Genomic DNA, 18851 nt, shown 5'->3' with positions numbered 1-18851 from the left:
ATAATAATATATGTAATATATTACTATATATATATATATTAATATACTAAATATATATTATATAATAGTATTATATAATATATATATATATTATATAATATAAGTAAGTATCATTATCACTGTGTTACAATAATTCAAAAATTAATTAATATCATGATAAGGACAAGCAATGGTTAAATAATTAACTATACTATTAAATTAATATCATTATATATAATATTATAATAATATATCATTTAATAATACATCTATTCTTCTTAAATAATAGGAGGACCAGAAATCATGTGTTCATGCGTGTAGTAAATGCTGAGTAAAGTACTGTAGCATTATTATTTACATTATATATAATATATTATATAATATTACATATATATAATATATAATAATTATATATTAATATATATATATATATTATTAATATACTATATATTTAATATTATATTTATATATATAGTATATACTATATATATATATATTATATATCAGTATATTTATATATATTATATATATAGAATTATTGTATATGATTAGATATATGTTATATATATAATATATATTATATATATGTTATTAAAATATTATAATTAATATAATATATTATATAATAATATATGTATATAAAATATTATATAATATTATAATATATATGTTGTACTATTATATATATTATAGTATGTGATATTGCATAATAATATATAATAAATATCATAAAATAAATTATACGTATAAATTACAAATTATAGTATTCCAAATCCCAAAATATTGATGTAACAAACAAAATATTATAAATTGTAGTATTCCAAATCCTAAAATATTGATAAAACAAACAAAAAATTATAAATTGTAGTATTCCAAATCCCAAAATATTAATGAAACAAACAAAATTTTAGAGATCCCAAAACCCACAAAAAAATTTATGGATTTCAAATTCTATGATGAAATCCATATCCATAAATTTTGGGATTTTAAACAAACAGCCCCTAAGTTGAAAACAATAGTATGATGGACTATGGAAAAAAAATGTTGCGGAATAATAGGCTCCTATTGAGAGTTAACGGGTCTTCAATAGAGATTAGGAGCCAAATTTTTACTTTAAGGGGGGTAGTCACCTAGAACTTTTTAAGTAGAACTGAGATAATTGGTAAAGTAGGATAATTTTTTAACACTGGGATAATTTAGTAGAACAATGATGGATAATTCTTGAATGGGATAATTTAGTAGGATAATTTGGTGGGATAATAATGAATAATATTATGAAGTTGCATAATTTGGTAGGATAATTTGGTGGGGGTAATAGTGGGTATAAATTACTATTGTTAATAATTGTATATTAAAAATAATATAAGATTGATAAGCAATTGATTAGTCTAGTAATAACTATAAAATATAATGCAATAAAGCATCATTATTCATCTCAAATAATAAAATATTTTACAACTAAATAAAAATAGAAGGGAAATGCATGTGTACACAAAATTAATTAAGTTATATGGCTAATTTCATGGCCCAACTCCGTGAGTTATCAATGAACAACTTCTTGGGTTAAAATAGAACTACGTTTACATATAATTAATAATATGTACATGATCACTCACTACAATTTTCTTGTATTAGTCTAGACTACCGATGCAAATAGAAGGTTGAAACTAAGGATGAGTTATCATTACAAATTCTAATTGGGCAGGATAGTTTTTTTTTCGATCTGGTTAAAAAATGAAGAAATCCAAGTACCTACAAGATTTTGAAAAAAAGGCAATGGCTACCACAGGCTAAGTTTTGATGGCTCATGTGCACACACTTGATGAAAATAGACAATTTTGCTCTTTTACCCAAATAAAAAAAATCAAAATCCAAACCACTATATACTTATGCCATCGCTAGATCATTGTTTAACCATAAGATATCCACATTAATCTTGTCAAAATCATATAGAATCGTTGTTTAAAATTCAAAGCATTGTAAAGGTCTGATCGTTGTTATGGTGGTACGTACCTGAGTTCGTGGACGACGCCGGAGGGGTTGATGAAGTCGGAGAAGATGACACCACGGAGATGATGCACTGTAAGTGCTATTCTTCGAAGGGAAGAGAATCAGATAGAAGAGAGGAGGAGAAATTAACCGATAGGGAGGGAGGCGGAACGTTGTTCTAGGTATTTCACTTTTTTCCGATTGTTGTTTCTTTTCAATTGTAGGATAATTTGAGAGATGTGAACTCATGCTTCTATATATAGGTAGGATAATTAATGGGATAATTATGAGAAATTATCCCAATTCTAATTCTACTAGAATTCTACTTGACTAACGCACAAAAAATAATAATACAGTTCTAGTTCTACAAAAGTTCTACTTGACTAACACTACAAAATAATATCCCATTTCTTAATTCTACGTGACTAACACCTTAAAATTTTATCCCACGGATTATCTCAGTTCTAATTTTAAGTTCTAGATGACTAACCCCCCTAAGAATTTAAGCTATTATGTATTGGTTCACTCCTATCTTAATTTGAAATTAGTGATATATCATATCATACTCTCTTTAAAAGTACGAGTTTGTAAAAATCTTTCGGGAGACAAAAATACTCTTCCATTGAGCAATAGTAAGTTAATAAATTGATGAATTCTTATTGGATATACATAGTATAAAGATAATGATATATTTTAAATTAAAATGTAAATCTTAATAAAATTATTAAATATCAAATTTACAAATGTATACAAGATGAAGGGTGTATATACAAAAACCAAATAAATTAATGAGATAAATAATATCTGCCCTAAAGGTCGAACACATAAATAGCACAGACCTATAAATGTACATAGTGTGGACGTGATATTTGCAAAATTCACCAAACAAATTCAAGAGACAAAAGTCGTTCTCAAAATCATAAAAAAGAAAAATTAAAACAAACGGCTACGATCTAAGGACACAACGTGACGATCTCTCACCGACTAAAATTCAAGTAGTTCACAATAATGCATAATTAGTTTTAAAGTTTAATTATATTATTATTATTATTTAAATAGAACTCTATTTACAATGTTATCTTCTCACACGCAACATCACATACCAATAGATATAAGCCAAGAAATTACAACAATTTTCATAGCACTTTTATCTCCTTCTATAGGTATATGCCTTTATTATTTTCTTCTTATTAGATTAGATTAGATTGTTTAAATATTATGAATTATGAAATAGTAACAATTTTCACAACACTTTTATCTATTTTCTTCTTATTAGATTAAAGTAGATTATTTTAAAGTAATTAACTATATTATATATTTAATCTTTTTTCAGATCATAAATTATAATAATTTTTCATAGCACTTTTATCTCCTTCAATAGGATGTGCCTTTGTTATTTTCTTCTTATTAGATAATATTAGATTGTTTAAAATTATGAATTATGAAATTGTAACAATTTTCACATCACTTTCATCTATTTTATTCTTATTAGATTAAATTAGATTAGATTATTTTAAAGTAATTAATTATATTGTATATTTGATCTTTTTTAGATCACAAAGTTTAATTATACTATTATTATTTAAATAGATATTGTTTGTATAAAAGTCCAAGAGAATCTAACTTATATCTTAGATCTCAATACCAATTGTAATACTTACATATGGGTGTTAGTTAAAACAATTTTTATGTATAGGCTTAACTTATATGATCTTACTTTAAACGGATTAGATAATTTAAATTTTTTTTATACTCAAACTCTTCCACAAAACCAAAAGAGAGTAGCAATGCTATAGCTATATATATCCACATGACCACAGATATCTCGAAAATGAACGAAGAAAACCACACAAACAAAAAACATATTAATTACCTCCCTGACACCATTATTTTCAAAACCACCCTTCTCAATTCCATCTATAATATATTCATATACCCAAATTAAGCTGCTGGAGTTTTTCCCTCACAAACTACATAATTGATCAATCCTATTTTTTCCTTTGTACTTGGATTGTATAACATTCATTGCGATGAGGACTCACCTCGGTCCTCTGTCTTCTTTGAAGACCCACAAAAGAAATAATGTACTAGGCCTTGTAATTAGTTAATAATAAGATCTTGTCATTATAAACAAATTAAGTAAAGATTAATAATTTTTAAGAATGTATTACGTTCCCCTATCTTCCACTGCAAATCTGTTAGTGTTTATTCTGGCCCCCAAGAGATTTTTAAAATTAATCTTGAGGGTTGCTTGTATTAAAAAAGTTATGTTAGAGGGCCCAAATAGTCTATTTTATAATTTAAGATTGTCAATACATTTTGTCTTTGATGCATATCAATTATGAGTAATAATATAATTTGATTGATCCGAGTATATCCTAATATATTTCTAGACTCTTGTATTGTATTTAACTCTTTATTATATACCAACATGATATCACAATTGATGTAGACGATGAAGGCACCACTGTAGAATTACCCAGGAAAACGATAAAGGTGAAGACGGATCGATCTCAGCTCAATTAAATATGAAAAATGAATAAATGATAATATTTTTTTGAATATTTTATAGTAAAACTTAATTTTTGAGTAAAATTAGGAACCTTTTAAAAGGGATTTTTATGCAAAATTTTTAATACACTTATGTGAATGATTTTGTCATATAAAATTATACTAGAGTCACCATTAATATTTAGTATCTATTTTTTTTAAAGTTTATCAATAATTAAGATGTTTTCTAGTCTTGTGAAAAGTATGTGCTCTGTGTTGAGCTTATACAAGTCATCTTAATATTAAGTATTTGGTTATATTTTTATTAACACATTAACAATATATTATTATATTTTTTCAAACTTTACACTATATTTAATGACTAGGATAAACAAATTAGACATCGATGATTTAATCCGATAAATAAATATGCTACATGAAGTTTATTTAAAAAAATAATATTGTATATGCAAGTATATAAAAGTATATTGATCCTAGTTTTACACACAAATCTATTTCATAAGTTTTTAAAAAAAAGTTTAAATAAAATTTATGGCAAAAGTAATAATCTATATTTATAATTTTTAATTCAAAATGAATTTGACTTATTTTATAATAAGAAATAAGAAAATAAACAAATAAATAATTTTGATATCTAACCACGTGCATTGCACGTGCACAAAAATTAGTTTATTAAAGGACAAATTTTGAAAATCATCCCATTTACAAAAGAAATCGCAAAAAAACGACCTATTCTAAAAATAATTGTCAAAACCGACCTAGTTTCAGCCGTTGGGCTGAAACTTGGTCGGTTTTGACGATAAAAACTATAAAACTTCACGGGGCTTGAAGTCCCGTGAAGTTTAGTAGCCTATAATAATGTTAATTAAGGGTGACAATTCTTTCACGGGACTTCAAGTCCCGTAAATTTTTTTAGTTGAAAAAACTTTACGGGACTTGGACTTAAAGTCCCGTGAAGTTTGAGCTGAGTCCTTCTCTCTCTCTCTCTCTCTCTCTCTCTCTCTCTCTCTCTCAATCCCTCCGTTGTAACTCGCAACGGCAACCGAATCCCTCTCTTTCTCTCTCGCTAACATTAATCAAACACCCTTATTTTCTCTCTCTCTCTCAAGCTTCATTCTCTTCCCTTCTTCCATCCTCTTTCTCTCTCTAGAAATGTCAACCAATCATCTCCCCCTTCTCTCATCTCCAACCTCCAGAATGCCCACATCGCCCGAAAAAGGCAACAGAGACGAAGAAACTAAGGAATGGAACCCATCAACGGAAGAAGCCCAAATCGAGGAAAGCAACGAAGAGGGATCGAGGAAGCCTGTGGTTCTCATCATGAATTGCGATGGGATTGGGTCCCCCGGGCTCGAACTCCTCGTCCAGGCTCTCGTTCGCCATGGCGAGTACGACGTCCACGCCTGCGCTCTCAAATCGTGAGTTCTTTTCGGGCTTTTTTAAAGTAATGGGCGTGGTTAATTTTTTGATATTGTATTTGTTTGTTGCTCAAAATCTGATTTTGATTGGCGATGCTTCTCTTTTTGTGGTTTCTGCATAACGGGACTTTAACAAATTTCACGAGACTTCATTGTTGGCGACTTTAATCTATTAATATTAAGCGTTATTAAACTTCACGAGACTTCAAGTCTCGTGAAGTTTCATAGTTCTTTTCGTTAAAACCGACTCAGTTTACAGCTGAAACTATGTCGGTTTTGACAACTATTTTTAGAATAAGCTGTTTTTTACGAAATTTTTGGTAAATGAGATGATTTTCAAAATTTATCCTTTATTAAATTATTAAGAGTTGACTCACTATACTCATTACATAATTTTTTTTTTACGTCTGACGACACTTAACCCGTACCAAAGGGCACCGAAAGGTTTAAGTGACTAATATCCAAAAAAGGCCTTCTTCTTTTGCCCTCTTGGCCTTTCCCCTCTTCCTCCGATCAGTAACCCTAATCTCCGCCGGCGGCCAAAGATAAGTTGAAATTAGCGGTAATTTGATTCGATTCTTTTAATCTGACCTCGATTTTATGTTTTTTCCCCTTGCTAATTAAGATCATGCCTCTAGAACATCTCGATGGATCCGGACGCTTCTAGTTTTCAATTGCTTATTATTATTATCATTCTTAAAATTGTAGAAATATCGGATCTATTGATTGTTGTGCAGAGATTTGTGATATTTTTAGCATTTTCAGAAAATTTGTAGATAACATCGTTTGATTTGGATCGTAGACGAAATTTTGATGGATCGTTCAATTAATTGATGGATTCCACATCTTGACTTATAAAATTCGAAGGCTATTCGAATAAACGACTCTATTTAGTTTGATATTTCCGTCAGACTTTGATCTTTTATAACGTGATATATAATGGAAGATTACATTTTTTTTATTTCTTACTTAATTAATGGGGAACATTTTACTTTTGGGCGGAATCTGAGATATCTAATTTAATAGTGTAATTTGACTGAAATTTTTTACTTGGACCCAAGTGCTTACCTTTGAAGTGTGTATGGCCCAAAAATAGCTTCACAGGCTTCCAGTTCTAAGGCATGGTTTGCTGATATTTTTCTTATTGCAGATTGAATCTGTTTGTTGATCGATATATCACCAGAGTTTTGTAAGGTAAAAGGTATATATCTTTTGCTTCATTAACAAGGAGTTCTATCTATTTCCACTATTGAACCATGGTTCTGGGAAAATTTAAGTCTTGTTGTTTGTAATATTAATTTTAGGAAAGGAAAAATGTACGGAGGGAATAATGGTACTCCAATATTTCCTATTTTCTTGGATGACAATCAATTCCAGTATGATACTAATGCGTCCGCAACACAGCTCCAGTTGTTTAGAAATGGTGAGCGTGACATTTCTTATGCATTTTTTGTTGTTTGGAATTGTATACCATGTTCCTGATATTTTATATAAAGAATTTAATATCAGCATTCATAATTTCGCATCAATTTCGATGAATTTGTCAAATTTGTCGACTTTTACATTGCCTCCAATTGTTTTTTTATATAAGAGTCATATCATTTGTTTTGAATTATTTACCGTTGTGTGCTTTATTTTAGTTTCATGCTTTAATTAACCTTTTTGAAACACTTTGTTACTTCTGCTCCTTTTCTTATTTTATAGTTCATTGTTATATTCAACTCGTGTATGAGTGAAATTGTTAAGTTTTGTAGAAACATGGAACGATTATACTGTCGCACGTGTTAAAAATTCAGTACCCACCTATATTGTTGACCTTATAGTACATATAGGCCACTTTTATGCTTGCATATGATAAAGATATTGTTTTGTCATTCTCTTGAGGCAGAGAGCTGCTATATCTGTGTCTCATTATGTAACGAAAATGAAGATAAACTTAAGCTAGTTAAATGAGTATGCTTTGCTAAGATATCAAATTCCACTTTAATTTATTGTTGTTTTGCTTATTAAATGCCATGTTGTACTCATAGATCATATTATTTGTTGTTTCTGTTGATTCTGACCTGCTAGTCGCAACTACTAAAATTTAGTGTTATAATTGTTCCATTTGAGCTGTTTCTGGTCTGTGACTATGTGCGGGTTCAAATGGTGAACACTTGTTTTGGGTAATTAAGAACAAACCGCACCTTCTGTTATCGTCTTTACTGAACCTGAGGCGGTATTCTTACTGTAAAACAATAATAGGAATTCTTTAGAGCACATGTTCTGATGTCAGCTTTAGTGTAAATATTTTCATCTATGTTTCACCATTACTTCACATGTCTATCCAATTCCTCTAAGAGTGCTAGTGTTGATCAGTGTTCTTCCGGCCCTGTTTACTATATAGGACCGCTTAACTGTCCAAAGGACATTGATCACTGGTAGATTCTTTTATCTTTCTGTAGACTCTTTTATCTTTCCAGCACTTTAATAAATATTTTGTTGTTGTTGTGGTACTATGACTGTCCATTATGATATGACAAATTCTGGTATTTTTTTATTTCTGTTAAGATCTTACCAAGTTGACTATGAATGAACGATTCCTAACAGTTATGGTAGCCATGTTTTAATTATATGCTTTACAAGTAAGTGTAGTTATTATCGTCCTCTATCTTTTCTAATAGGTAAAATATGTAATATTCAAATTCGTTAACCAACTTAGCTACTAAATCTGTACGTATATTGCACATAGCGTAGGACTTGTATTTACCATGTTTCATTTTATGTTGCAGTTCCAGCAACATGTAATATTGGCGACAATAATATTTCTTCGTTAAACCGATCTAACAAGAGGAACAGAGAGTCCGAAGATATTGTAACGCAGCATAAGCTTCAAATTTCATTAAATAAGCTTTACCAAGATAAGACTGATATGTCAGCAAGTATTCCTAACCCAAATGCTGTCTCAACTGGGTTGAGATTGTCCTACGACGATGACGAGCACAACTCATCTGTCACAACCACCAGTTGGGGTGTACCTTCACTTCCTATCATTACGTCTCTTGGTGATAATTTAAGGAGTGAATTTGAACGCCAGAAGAAAGAATTTGATCATTTCATTAGAATCCAGGTATGCTTTTTACTCATGTACCATGAAGAACAGTCTGCCTTGAATCCTTTATCTATGTCTATTGCTCATGTTGGCAATTCTAGACTCTAGAATATTGTGAAAAAGCTGTCCATATAAATTAAATCTATTCTTGTTAACAAGTATTGTTGTTTTTTATTCTGTGAACCACTTCTTCTTTTATTAGAGTAGAAGTTAATGTATGTATTAAGAACAGCCACTCTTCTTGTCATATGATCTGATGTTAGGGAGGAGTCCTTTGAAAAATTGGGGTTTTTGCCTTTAAACCCAAAGCTTTAACCCTTAATTTATTTTAAAACCCAAGTAGTTCTATCTATACTCATAAACCCACGATAGTTTCTCTTTTTATCTAAAGGAGAAATACACCATACATGTAGTGTATCTCTATCAAAATTTCCCAAAAATGTCCTTTCCCCTTATCTCCAGCTCTTCTCTTCCTCTCTGTTAAACCTCATACCCATGGTTGCTTTCCCCTCTCCTCCAACCCCTTTTCACCTCCTCCCTCTCCTATACATCCATCTTCTCTGCTTCTATACCACCACTTCCTCCAAACGAAACCATCTTCTCCTCAATCTCCAACCCCACTCCCACCTCAATCTCCTCCCTCCTCCTCTCTCGCTTCTCCTCACTCTTTCTTCTCCCTCCTCCTCCAATCCTTTCTCCTCTCCTCCACATTCTATTGAACAACTTGTCTACACTCCAAATTTCCATCTCCTTTCTCCTTGGCATTCCATCAAATGACTTCTTTACAATCCCTCCTACAATAGTGTAGTTAGGATTGCCGAAGGGTAATAGGAAAGAGAATTTTAAGAGGCGGCCTGCCATTGTTCTAGGCGGAGGTAATGCGGATTTTCCAGGGTTGGACGCAGAGAGAAGAAAGAATGAAAAGAGAAGGATGAGGGAGGATATGGACTAGAGAGTGGGGTTTGAGACTGGGGAGGAGAGGGCTATTTCAAATTGGGGAAGTAGTGGTGGGGTAACAAAGGAGGTGAAGGTAGCAGCAGTTTGTGATGGAGAAATGACGATAAAGACTTGGAGAAGAGGGGGCAGAGGAGAGAAAAGGGTGTCCATGGAGATGGGTTATAACGGGGATAAAGAAAAGGAGTTGGAGGTAAGGGGGAATGAGCATTTTGGGAATTATTTTTAGATATACAATACAAATATGTTGTATTTCTACTTTTGGGTTTAAAGATAAAAGGAGAAAGTAACTTAGGTTTATGAGCATAGATAGAACTAGTTGGGTTTTAAAATAAATCAGGGTAAAACTTCGGGTCCAAAGGCAGAAAATCCTTAAAAATTATGCTTCTTCCTACGAGTAACCCACATGCAGCTAAAGAACATTTCATTAAGGGCTCAGTGTTGAATATAAATGCATATATAGCCATGGGTAGGGGCCTGTACTCCATAGCCATATACCCTTAAGATGTAAATAACAGTGTAATAGTCCAATTTATGTCGAGTTTAATTAATTGCTATTTATTTGACATTATAGCTATTCACTAGTTATTTTAAAATCTAGATGCAGTTTGCTATCATATCATCCCTATTTCTTACTTAAAGGCCCTGCACACTGTCATTTGTTCCACTGGTATTTATCAACAAAAAACAACACCTATGGGTTTAAGATTCTCCTCTCATTTGGATCGAATTATGCAATGTGTATTCCTAACCATAATATCCACATCCCTAACTGTGATATCCACATCATTGATAGGGATTGATTTTATGGGAACTAGATCTTTGATCATCCAAGAGGTATTGTTCCTAATGAACTCTGAATATGTCTTGTGTGCAACTTGGAAATCTAAAAGATTTCAGTACATAACACTCATAAGTCGTAAATATCCACGCATTAATGATCTCTAACAAGCACTCAAATTCTTTTCGACAGGAGGAACAAATTGCAAAAGGAGTGAAAGAAATGAAACAAAGACATATGACATCATTCATAACCGCCATCGACAAATGCATAAACCAAAAACTCCGCGACAAGGAACTCGAAATCGACAGCATAAACAAGAATAACAAAGATCTCGCTGACCAAATCAAACAAACTGCAAGCGAAGCCCAAAACTGGCAGTACCGAGCCCGATACAACGAGTCGGTGGTCCACGCCCTACAAAACAACCTCAAGCAAGCCCTAGCTGCACAGGGCACCGCTGCAGCTGATCAGGGCAGAGAGGGGTGTGGAGATAGTGAGGTTGATGATGCTACTTCTTATGATCCTGATGTTGGCAAAATGGGGGACGAGAGGAAGAAGAATGCGGTTGGGGGCTGTAGGATTTGTACTAAGAGCGAGGTTTGTATGTTGGTTTTGCCTTGTAGGCATTTGTGCATGTGCAGGGAGTGTGATGGGGTTGTTGATGCTTGTCCTGTTTGCTTGGCTGTTAAGACTGCTAGCATTGAGGTTTATGTGTCTTAAAGAGAGAGATACCGTCGCTGCAAATGGTAGCGATGTTACATTGTAACCGTAATTTAGGTATTTGGTGTTTGTTGGTGGTTGCGGTGTTGTTGTAAACTTGCAAGTATAATTTACTATGGTTATGAATGTTACTTGAAACCTAGAGGGAAGATGTACAATTGAGCGTTGGTCCAAAGATATAATAAGCTTTTTGTTTTGGCGGAATTACCAGGAATCCATAGAAAAAGTGGGTTCCATGTCCAGAATTCGGTCAGAACAACGTAGTCAATCATAATTTTGTGTTTGGTTTGAAGAAAAGTTTGCTGAGGAAAGTAGATGAAATTTGTTTTTGTGAACAGTCCGAGACACCATTTGGTGTCTCGGACTGTTCACCCGAGACAGTGAACATTGTCTTGGGTGAACAGTGACAGAGGGTTTTCTTTGGGCTTTTTCAGATCCGTTTTTGACCTGTTTTTCATTATAAATAAGAACATGTTTCCTAGGGTTTTTGAGAGGAGAAAAAGGAGAGTTTTGGCGGCTACAAAAAGAAGGGTCTTTTCAGATATAGATCAGAGATCTTGATGAGAGAAAAAGAGAGAGCTTGGAGGGATTTTACAAGAGAGGTCAATTTCTTTGAAAAAGGAGGGTTTTGACGGCTACAAAAAGGAGAGTCTTTTCAGATCTAGATCTGAGATCTTGAGGAGAGAAAAAGAAAGAGCTTGGAGGGATTTTATAAGAGAGAGGGCAACTTTTTTTGTGTAAAAGTTAAAGCTTCTTCTTTGGGACGAGCTTGTGGGTTGTACAAGTCGTCGGTGTTTTTCTTCTCGCTTCCCTCCCCCCCCCCTTCCCTGTGGACGTAGACAAGTTTGCCGAACCATGTAAATCTCGTGTCTTTACTATTTTCTGGGTGTTGGCTATTGCTTGTAGGTTCCCTCGACAATTCAGTCCTATAACTGATGAGAGGAAGAGTGTATATCTCACTTTGTTGAGATATTTTACTTCTGTGTGTATATCTCACTTTGTTGAAATATTTCACTTATGTTCTTGTTTCCTTTGTGAAACGGGAATATAGAGATTGACTTGAGCTTTTGTAAAAACAAAAGTCAAGGCTTTCTCTCACATTATATTGCTTTCGCGGCGTGAGGGCGTGTCTCTACCCCCAACAATTGGTATCAGAACCCTTTATTCAGATTGGAGGTGATAAAATTTCTGATCTGAGGTGGTGCTTGATTATTGTGTGGTGAACACAAGGTATTTGTTAGAATTCCTAAGAGAAGCGGATTTATTAATACAAACGGAGAATGACGTCAACAACTAAAGCAGTTAAAGTTTGAAAGTACGAGATCAAAAAGTTCAATGGGAAGAATGATTTTTCCTATTGGAGGATGCAGATGAAAAACTCGTTGATTTTGCAGAAATTGCACAAGGCTTTGGCTGGAAAGAAAAAGAATCACAATAATATGTCTGATGAGGATTGGGAGGAGCTACATCTGGAAGCATGTGCGTCGATTATCCTATGCCTTGAGAGGGATGTAGCTTTCTTGATAGATGGAGAGGAAACGGCTGCGGGCGTGTGGTCGAAGTTAGAAAGCATCTTCATGACGAAGAGTCTAACGAACCGGATCTATTTAAAATCTAAATTGTATACTTACAAGATGGAGGAGGGATCATCAATCCGGGAATATATCAACAAGTTCGATAGGATAATATCGGATCTGAAGGACATCGATGTGACTGTAGAAGATGAGGACCAGGCTCTTCTACTGCTTCTATCTCTACCGAAGTCTTATGAGAACCTGATGCAAACACTGATGCTTGTGGGAAGACAATTTGACGATGAATGAGACTAGAACGACACTTCTAGCAAATGACCTTCGGAAGATTGCAACCAGTGACATGACTACTGGTGGTAACAAGGAATAGGCAAATGGATTGTTTGCTAGAGGAAGGGGCAATGAGAGAGGAAAAAGCAAGGGAGGAAAGTCTAGATCTAAATTAAGCATCTTGCGGGAAGACCGTGTTTCAAATGAGGTGAAGTTGGGCATTTCAAGATCGATTGTCCAAATAAGAGAGTAGGTGGGAAGAACAACAACAACAAGACTGAGAGGAGATAAGGAAAGGAAAAAGCGAGCTATGTTTCAGAGAAATAGAGCGAGAAGGAATGCTATGTCGTCATGGGCGGCGAGGATATCTCCGGGAAGTAGATTCTTGATTCAGGTTGCTCTTACCACATGTGACCAAATAGGAAGTGGTTTACTACCCTACAGAATCATTAATTGTGGAATTGTATTGATGGGAAACAACCATGCTTGTAAAATGGTGAGGCTAGGTAATATCAAGATCAAGATGCATGATGGAGTGGTCCGAACCATGACAGATGTGAGGCACGTTCCCGACTTGCGGAAGAATCTTATCTCAGTTGGTGCATTGGACTCCGGTGGTTACATGATTGTTACAGAGAACAGAGTGAAGAAGATTGTTTACGGTTCCCTAGTGGTGATGAAAGGTGTTCGTCATGGTAATTTATACACTCTCTTAGGTACGACGGTGACGAGAGATGTAGCGGTTGGAACTGAAGGAAGTGGTGGAGACCCATATGAGCATACACGGTTATGGCATAGGCGGTTTGGGCATATGTCAGAGAAGAGTCTGGGTCTGTTTGGTAAGGAGGGATTGCTGAAGAATCTGAAAAAATCTTGCATGGATTTTTGCGAGGATTGTGTATACGGGAAGGCGCACAGGATCAAATTCTTGAAAAGCAATCACAAGAACAGATGTATATTAGACTATGTGCACACAGATGTGTGGAGTCCTGCTCAAACAACTTCCAAGGGTGGTTCCATGTATTTTGTCTCGTTCATAGATGATCATTCGAGGTATGCTTGGATTTATTTTCTTAATCATAAGAATGAGGTATTCAATACATTTAAGAAGTGGAAAGCGATGGTTGAAAACAGGACAGAGAAAAAATTGAAGACACTAAGATCTGACAATGGTACAGAATATACAGATGGTGCTTTCAAGGAGTTCTGTGATCAGGAGGGCAGTGCTAGACACTGGACAGTCAGATCTACACCACAGCAAAATGAGGTCGCGGAGTGGCTGAACCGAACATTGTGGGAGAAAGCAATGAGTATGCGATCTTATGCTGGATCAGGTAAGGAATGGTGGGCAGAAACGGTAGCTACAGCTTGTTATATTGTGAATCATTCTTCATATTCTACATTGAATGGTGATACACACTATAGGGTGTGGTCAGGGGAGCATGTAGATTATGAGAGGCTCCGGATTTTTGGGTATATCGCCTATTATCACGTTAACGAGGGAAAGCTTGGCGCGAGGGCCAAGAAGGCTATATTCTTTGGATATACAAAGGGTGTAAAAGGCTACCGTCTTTGGTGTATAGAAGATTTGAAGTTCGTGATCAGCAGTGATGTTACCTTTGATGAGAAATCCATGATTTCTAATGTGCCCAAGGATGATGGTGTTGGGACTGTTGGGACTTCAAAGTCTCAGGTCATTGAGATAGAACCTAAAGACCAACCAGGTTCTAGTCACGTTCAAATGAGAAATCAGGTAGATGATGATCTTGAGCAGGAGGAGGATCAGTAGGAGAATACACAAGCACTATAATAACAGCAGCTCGAGGATAGTTTGGCTTCCACTAGGCCAAGACGAGCATACAAGCACGTACTGAAGCTGGGGGCTGATCAACCCCTGAAGCACTATGTGCAGGTTAATTTGGTGGAATGCGCACTCTTTGTGGAGGATGATGATTCGGTCTCCTTCAAGGAAGCTATTCAGGATAGAGATAGTGAGAGTTGGTTGGCTGCGATGGAGGAGGAGATGAAATCTCTTCGGAAAAATCAAACATGAGAGGTGGTCTCATTGTTTGTAGGAAGAAAAGCTATTGGTTGTAAGTGTGTGTATAAGAAAAAGAAAGATCCTTCAGAGCTCGGTGGTACAAGGTACAAGCGAGGCTAGTGGCTAAAGGGTTTACACAAAGAGAGGGTGTGGATTACAATTAGATATTTTCTCCGGTGGTGAAACACACTTCTATTCGGGTGCTATTGAGTATTGTTGCTCATGGTGATCTTGAGCTGGAACAACTCGATGTAAATATGGTCTTCTTGCACGGAGACTTGGATGAAGAGATCTATATGCATCAATCTGAGGGCTACAAGGTTGAGGACAAGGAGAATCATGTATGTCGCTTGAGGAAGTCACTCTATGAGCTGAAGCAATCTCCTCGGCAGTGGTACAAGCGATTTGACTCCTTCATTCTGAAGCATGGATTTTCCCGAACCGATTACGATTGTTGTGTTTATATTCGGAAGTTTCATGGAGGTGATTATATCTATCTTCTTTTATATATGGATGATATGCTTATTGCTTTGAGGAGCAATGTAGAGATAGATAGGCTGAAATCTCAACTTAGTAAAGAGTTCGAGATGAAGGACATAAGCGCTATAAGAAAAATATTGGGTATGGAGATTAGAAGAGAGCGGACGAATCGGCGATTGTTCTTAAGTCAGAAGGGCTATATAGAGCGGGTGATCGCGAGGTTCGGGATGCAAAGTGCTAATTCGGTGGTGACTCCATTGGCTCTACACTTCAGTCTTTCGGGCAAACAATCTCTCACTGCAGCAGAAGAGAAGACACACATGGAACGTGTCCCCTATGCTAGTGCACTTGGCAACTTAATGTACGCAATGGTATGTACACGCCCAGATATTTCACAGGCGGTCAGTGTCGTTAGTAGATTCATGACGAATCCGGGAAAGGCACATTGGGAAGCGGCCAAGTGGGTTCTGAGGTACTTGAAGGGTACCGTTAATACGAGTTTGTATTTTGGTGGAGATACATATCAGAATGATGAGTTTGTTGACTCTGATTATGCAGGCGATCTAGATAGACGACGATCTACTACTGATTATGTATTCATGATACATTGAGCTCTAGTTAGTTGGCAATCAATGTTGTAGGCTACAATGACACTTTCTACTACAGAGACCGAGTACATGGTCATGATGGAGGAAGTGAAGAAAGCATTGTGGTTGTGGGGTCTTCTAGACGATTTGGGGATTGAGCAGGAGAACATGAACTTATGGTGTGACAGTCAGAGTGCGATTCACATGGCGAAAAATCAAGTTCATCATGCTCGTACCAAGCATATCGATGTCAGGTATTATTTCGTGCAGGATATCATAGAGGAAGATGATATTTCTCTCATGAAGGTGCACACGAATGAGAATCCAACAGACATGTTAACAAAGGTGATGACAGGTAGCAAGTTTCAGCATTGCTTGGACTTGCTTCATATCAGCCCGTGTTGATCTGCCCAAGAGGGCATGACCCTTCGGGCCGGTGATTGGGTGAGATGGAGATAACTATTTTGAGAACAATTACAGAGCTACGATTAGCTTGATCCCGATCAGAGGGTATGTAGGCAGCCACGGTATAGTGGTGCAGCTGGTTTGACATGGTTTGGTGTTTCAGATCTCCCTGGTGATGTTCGCGGAGTTTCTTCTAGTGTTCATCCAATATTTGAGATTTATCAAATGATGTACGAGTTGGAGAATTGTGAACAGTCCGAGACACCATTTGGTGTCTCGACATTGTGCGCGACACTTTCACTCGAGACAGTAAACAGTGTCTCGGGTGAACAGTGACATAAGTTTTTTTTCTTTTTCAGATCCGTTTTTGGCCTATTTTTCACTATAAATAGGAACTTCTTTCCTAGGGTTTTTGAGAGGAGAAAAAGGAGGGTTTTGACGGCTACAAAAAGGAGAGTCTCTTCAGATCTAGATATGAGATCTTGAGGAGAGAAAAAGAGAGAGCTTGTAGGGATTTTACAAGAGAGAAGTCAATTTCTTTTATCTAAAATTAAAGCTTCTTCTTTGGGACGAGCTTGTGGGTTGTACAAGTCGTTGGTGTTTTCCTTCATAGTGAAATCTCCCCTCCCCTTCCCCGTGGACGTAGGCAAGTTAGCCGAACAACGTAAATATCGTGTCTTTACTATTTTCTGGGTGTTGGCTATTGCTTGTAGGTTCCCTCGACAATTCAGTCCTAGAACTGATGAGAGGAAGAGTGTATATCTCACTTTGTTGAGATATTTCACTTCTGTTCTTGTTTCTTTTGTGAAACAATAATATAGAGATTGACTTGAGCTTTTGTGAAAACAAAAGCTAGGGCTTTCTCTCAGGTTATATTGCTTCCGTGACGTGAGGGCGTGTCTCTGCCCCCAAGCAGTTTTCTTGTCAGCAAAATCATACCACATTATTTGAGTTTTGTAGTTTGTACAAGGTGGGAGGTCCTTATGCTCTCATGCTTGCAGACGATTCTGAGTTGCACAAGCAAATAGTAGTATTGTTTATGTGATGTGAAACAATGTATATACAGGTACAAGATCAGCGACAACAATGCTTCACCAAATTAGCGATCGATCTAAGCAGGAAATTTAAGAGTAAAATGAAGCGAACGATGCTTTTTTGAGCAAAAGTTGCAATGTACTAAGTTTGAACCTTTGTAAAATTATTCAGATAAATAATATAATGATTTGTTCTCTTAATATAGTTCAATTTGTAATATTTAGATAAGGAGATATACTTAGCAGCGGATTCACTCGCTCACTAGTCAAACTGAATCCAGCACAAGTGCAATCGATATTAATATTGATAACGACATGCACGCAATAGCAATTCCGAAAATACTTGGGCGTAAGAAAATTAAACCTTCGTCGGGTTGAACTAGTTCGATGGGAAGATCCTCAAGGGGTGGTTCGACGATGCTAAATATGAGGGGCGGAAGCTCTCCACTGAGGGCGATGTAATTAGGATGAAGTGGTGTATCTGGATGGAAACGTCGATGCCATGAACTAATCCCCAAATGACTCTATACGCTGTTGACGATCTGATGAGTCACACATTTGACATACTCGGGTACACTCTCGAACGGTTGATAATCAAACCATGGGGAACGATGTAGATCAACCACGCCAGTATCTAGATCAATCACGAGTGCGTCGTCTTCAATGTCGGGATCGGCCATGCACCAACCGATTGCAGAGTCAGACTCAACGACGACACAAAAAGAGGTCTGGCGACAATCTTAAAAGTGTTGACAGTAAATAAAATGAAGATGAGATGGCAGCACGACGATGTCAAAATCAGTAGCGGGGCTTTTCGTGGAAGGGTGGAAGAGAGCAGGGATCTGTGGACTGCTTGGCAGGGAGGAGGGCAACCGCTTGTTGGTTGCTCGGCGAGGACGTGAGTCGAGGGGAGGGGCTACTGGAGTTGCTTGAGGGCGGAGGGATCAAAGGGGAGGGCAAGGCTCCTCAGGTGCAACGAGAGTAGAGGAGGGGGAGGGGGCTGTGGAGGCGGAAGAACGGGAGAGAGGAGGCTTTGGTGGGCGGAAATCTGCAGGG

General features: G+C 36.0%; 1 protein-coding gene across 2 annotated transcripts; it reads left to right on the top strand.

The window, feature by feature from the left end:
* LOC109845012 (probable BOI-related E3 ubiquitin-protein ligase 3) lies at positions 6348-11650 on the top strand. 2 transcript variants are annotated; one of them, XM_020414194.1, is made up of 5 exons: positions 6348-6459; positions 7048-7098; positions 7202-7320; positions 8669-9006; positions 10916-11650. In XM_020414194.1, the coding sequence occupies exons 3-5, from the start codon at positions 7212-7214 to the stop codon at positions 11444-11446; spliced, it is 978 nt and encodes a 325-aa protein (XP_020269783.1). In that variant the 5' UTR covers positions 6348-6459; positions 7048-7098; positions 7202-7211; the 3' UTR covers positions 11447-11650. The 2 variants fall into 2 exon arrangements, with proteins under 2 accessions (XP_020269783.1, XP_020269784.1); XM_020414195.1 differs by having other exon boundaries at positions 6354-6459; positions 7048-7091.

Source organism: Asparagus officinalis, chromosome 6 (genome assembly GCF_001876935.1).
Source record: "Asparagus officinalis chromosome 6, Aspof.V1, whole genome shotgun sequence".
NCBI lineage: Eukaryota > Viridiplantae > Streptophyta > Magnoliopsida > Asparagales > Asparagaceae > Asparagus > Asparagus officinalis.
This window is presented reverse-complemented; position numbering and strand designations above follow the sequence as displayed.

Excerpts from the sequence above, each read along its gene's own strand:
- LOC109845012 (XM_020414194.1), top strand. The coding sequence starts at position 7,212 with ATGTACGGAGGGAATAATGGTACTCCAATATTTCCTATTTTCTTGGAT. Across the intron at positions 7,321-8,668 it reads GCTCCAGTTGTTTAGAAATG|TTCCAGCAACATGTAATATT; the intron begins GTGAGCGTGACA and ends TTTATGTTGCAG. Across the intron at positions 9,007-10,915 it reads ATCATTTCATTAGAATCCAG|GAGGAACAAATTGCAAAAGG; the intron begins GTATGCTTTTTA and ends TCTTTTCGACAG.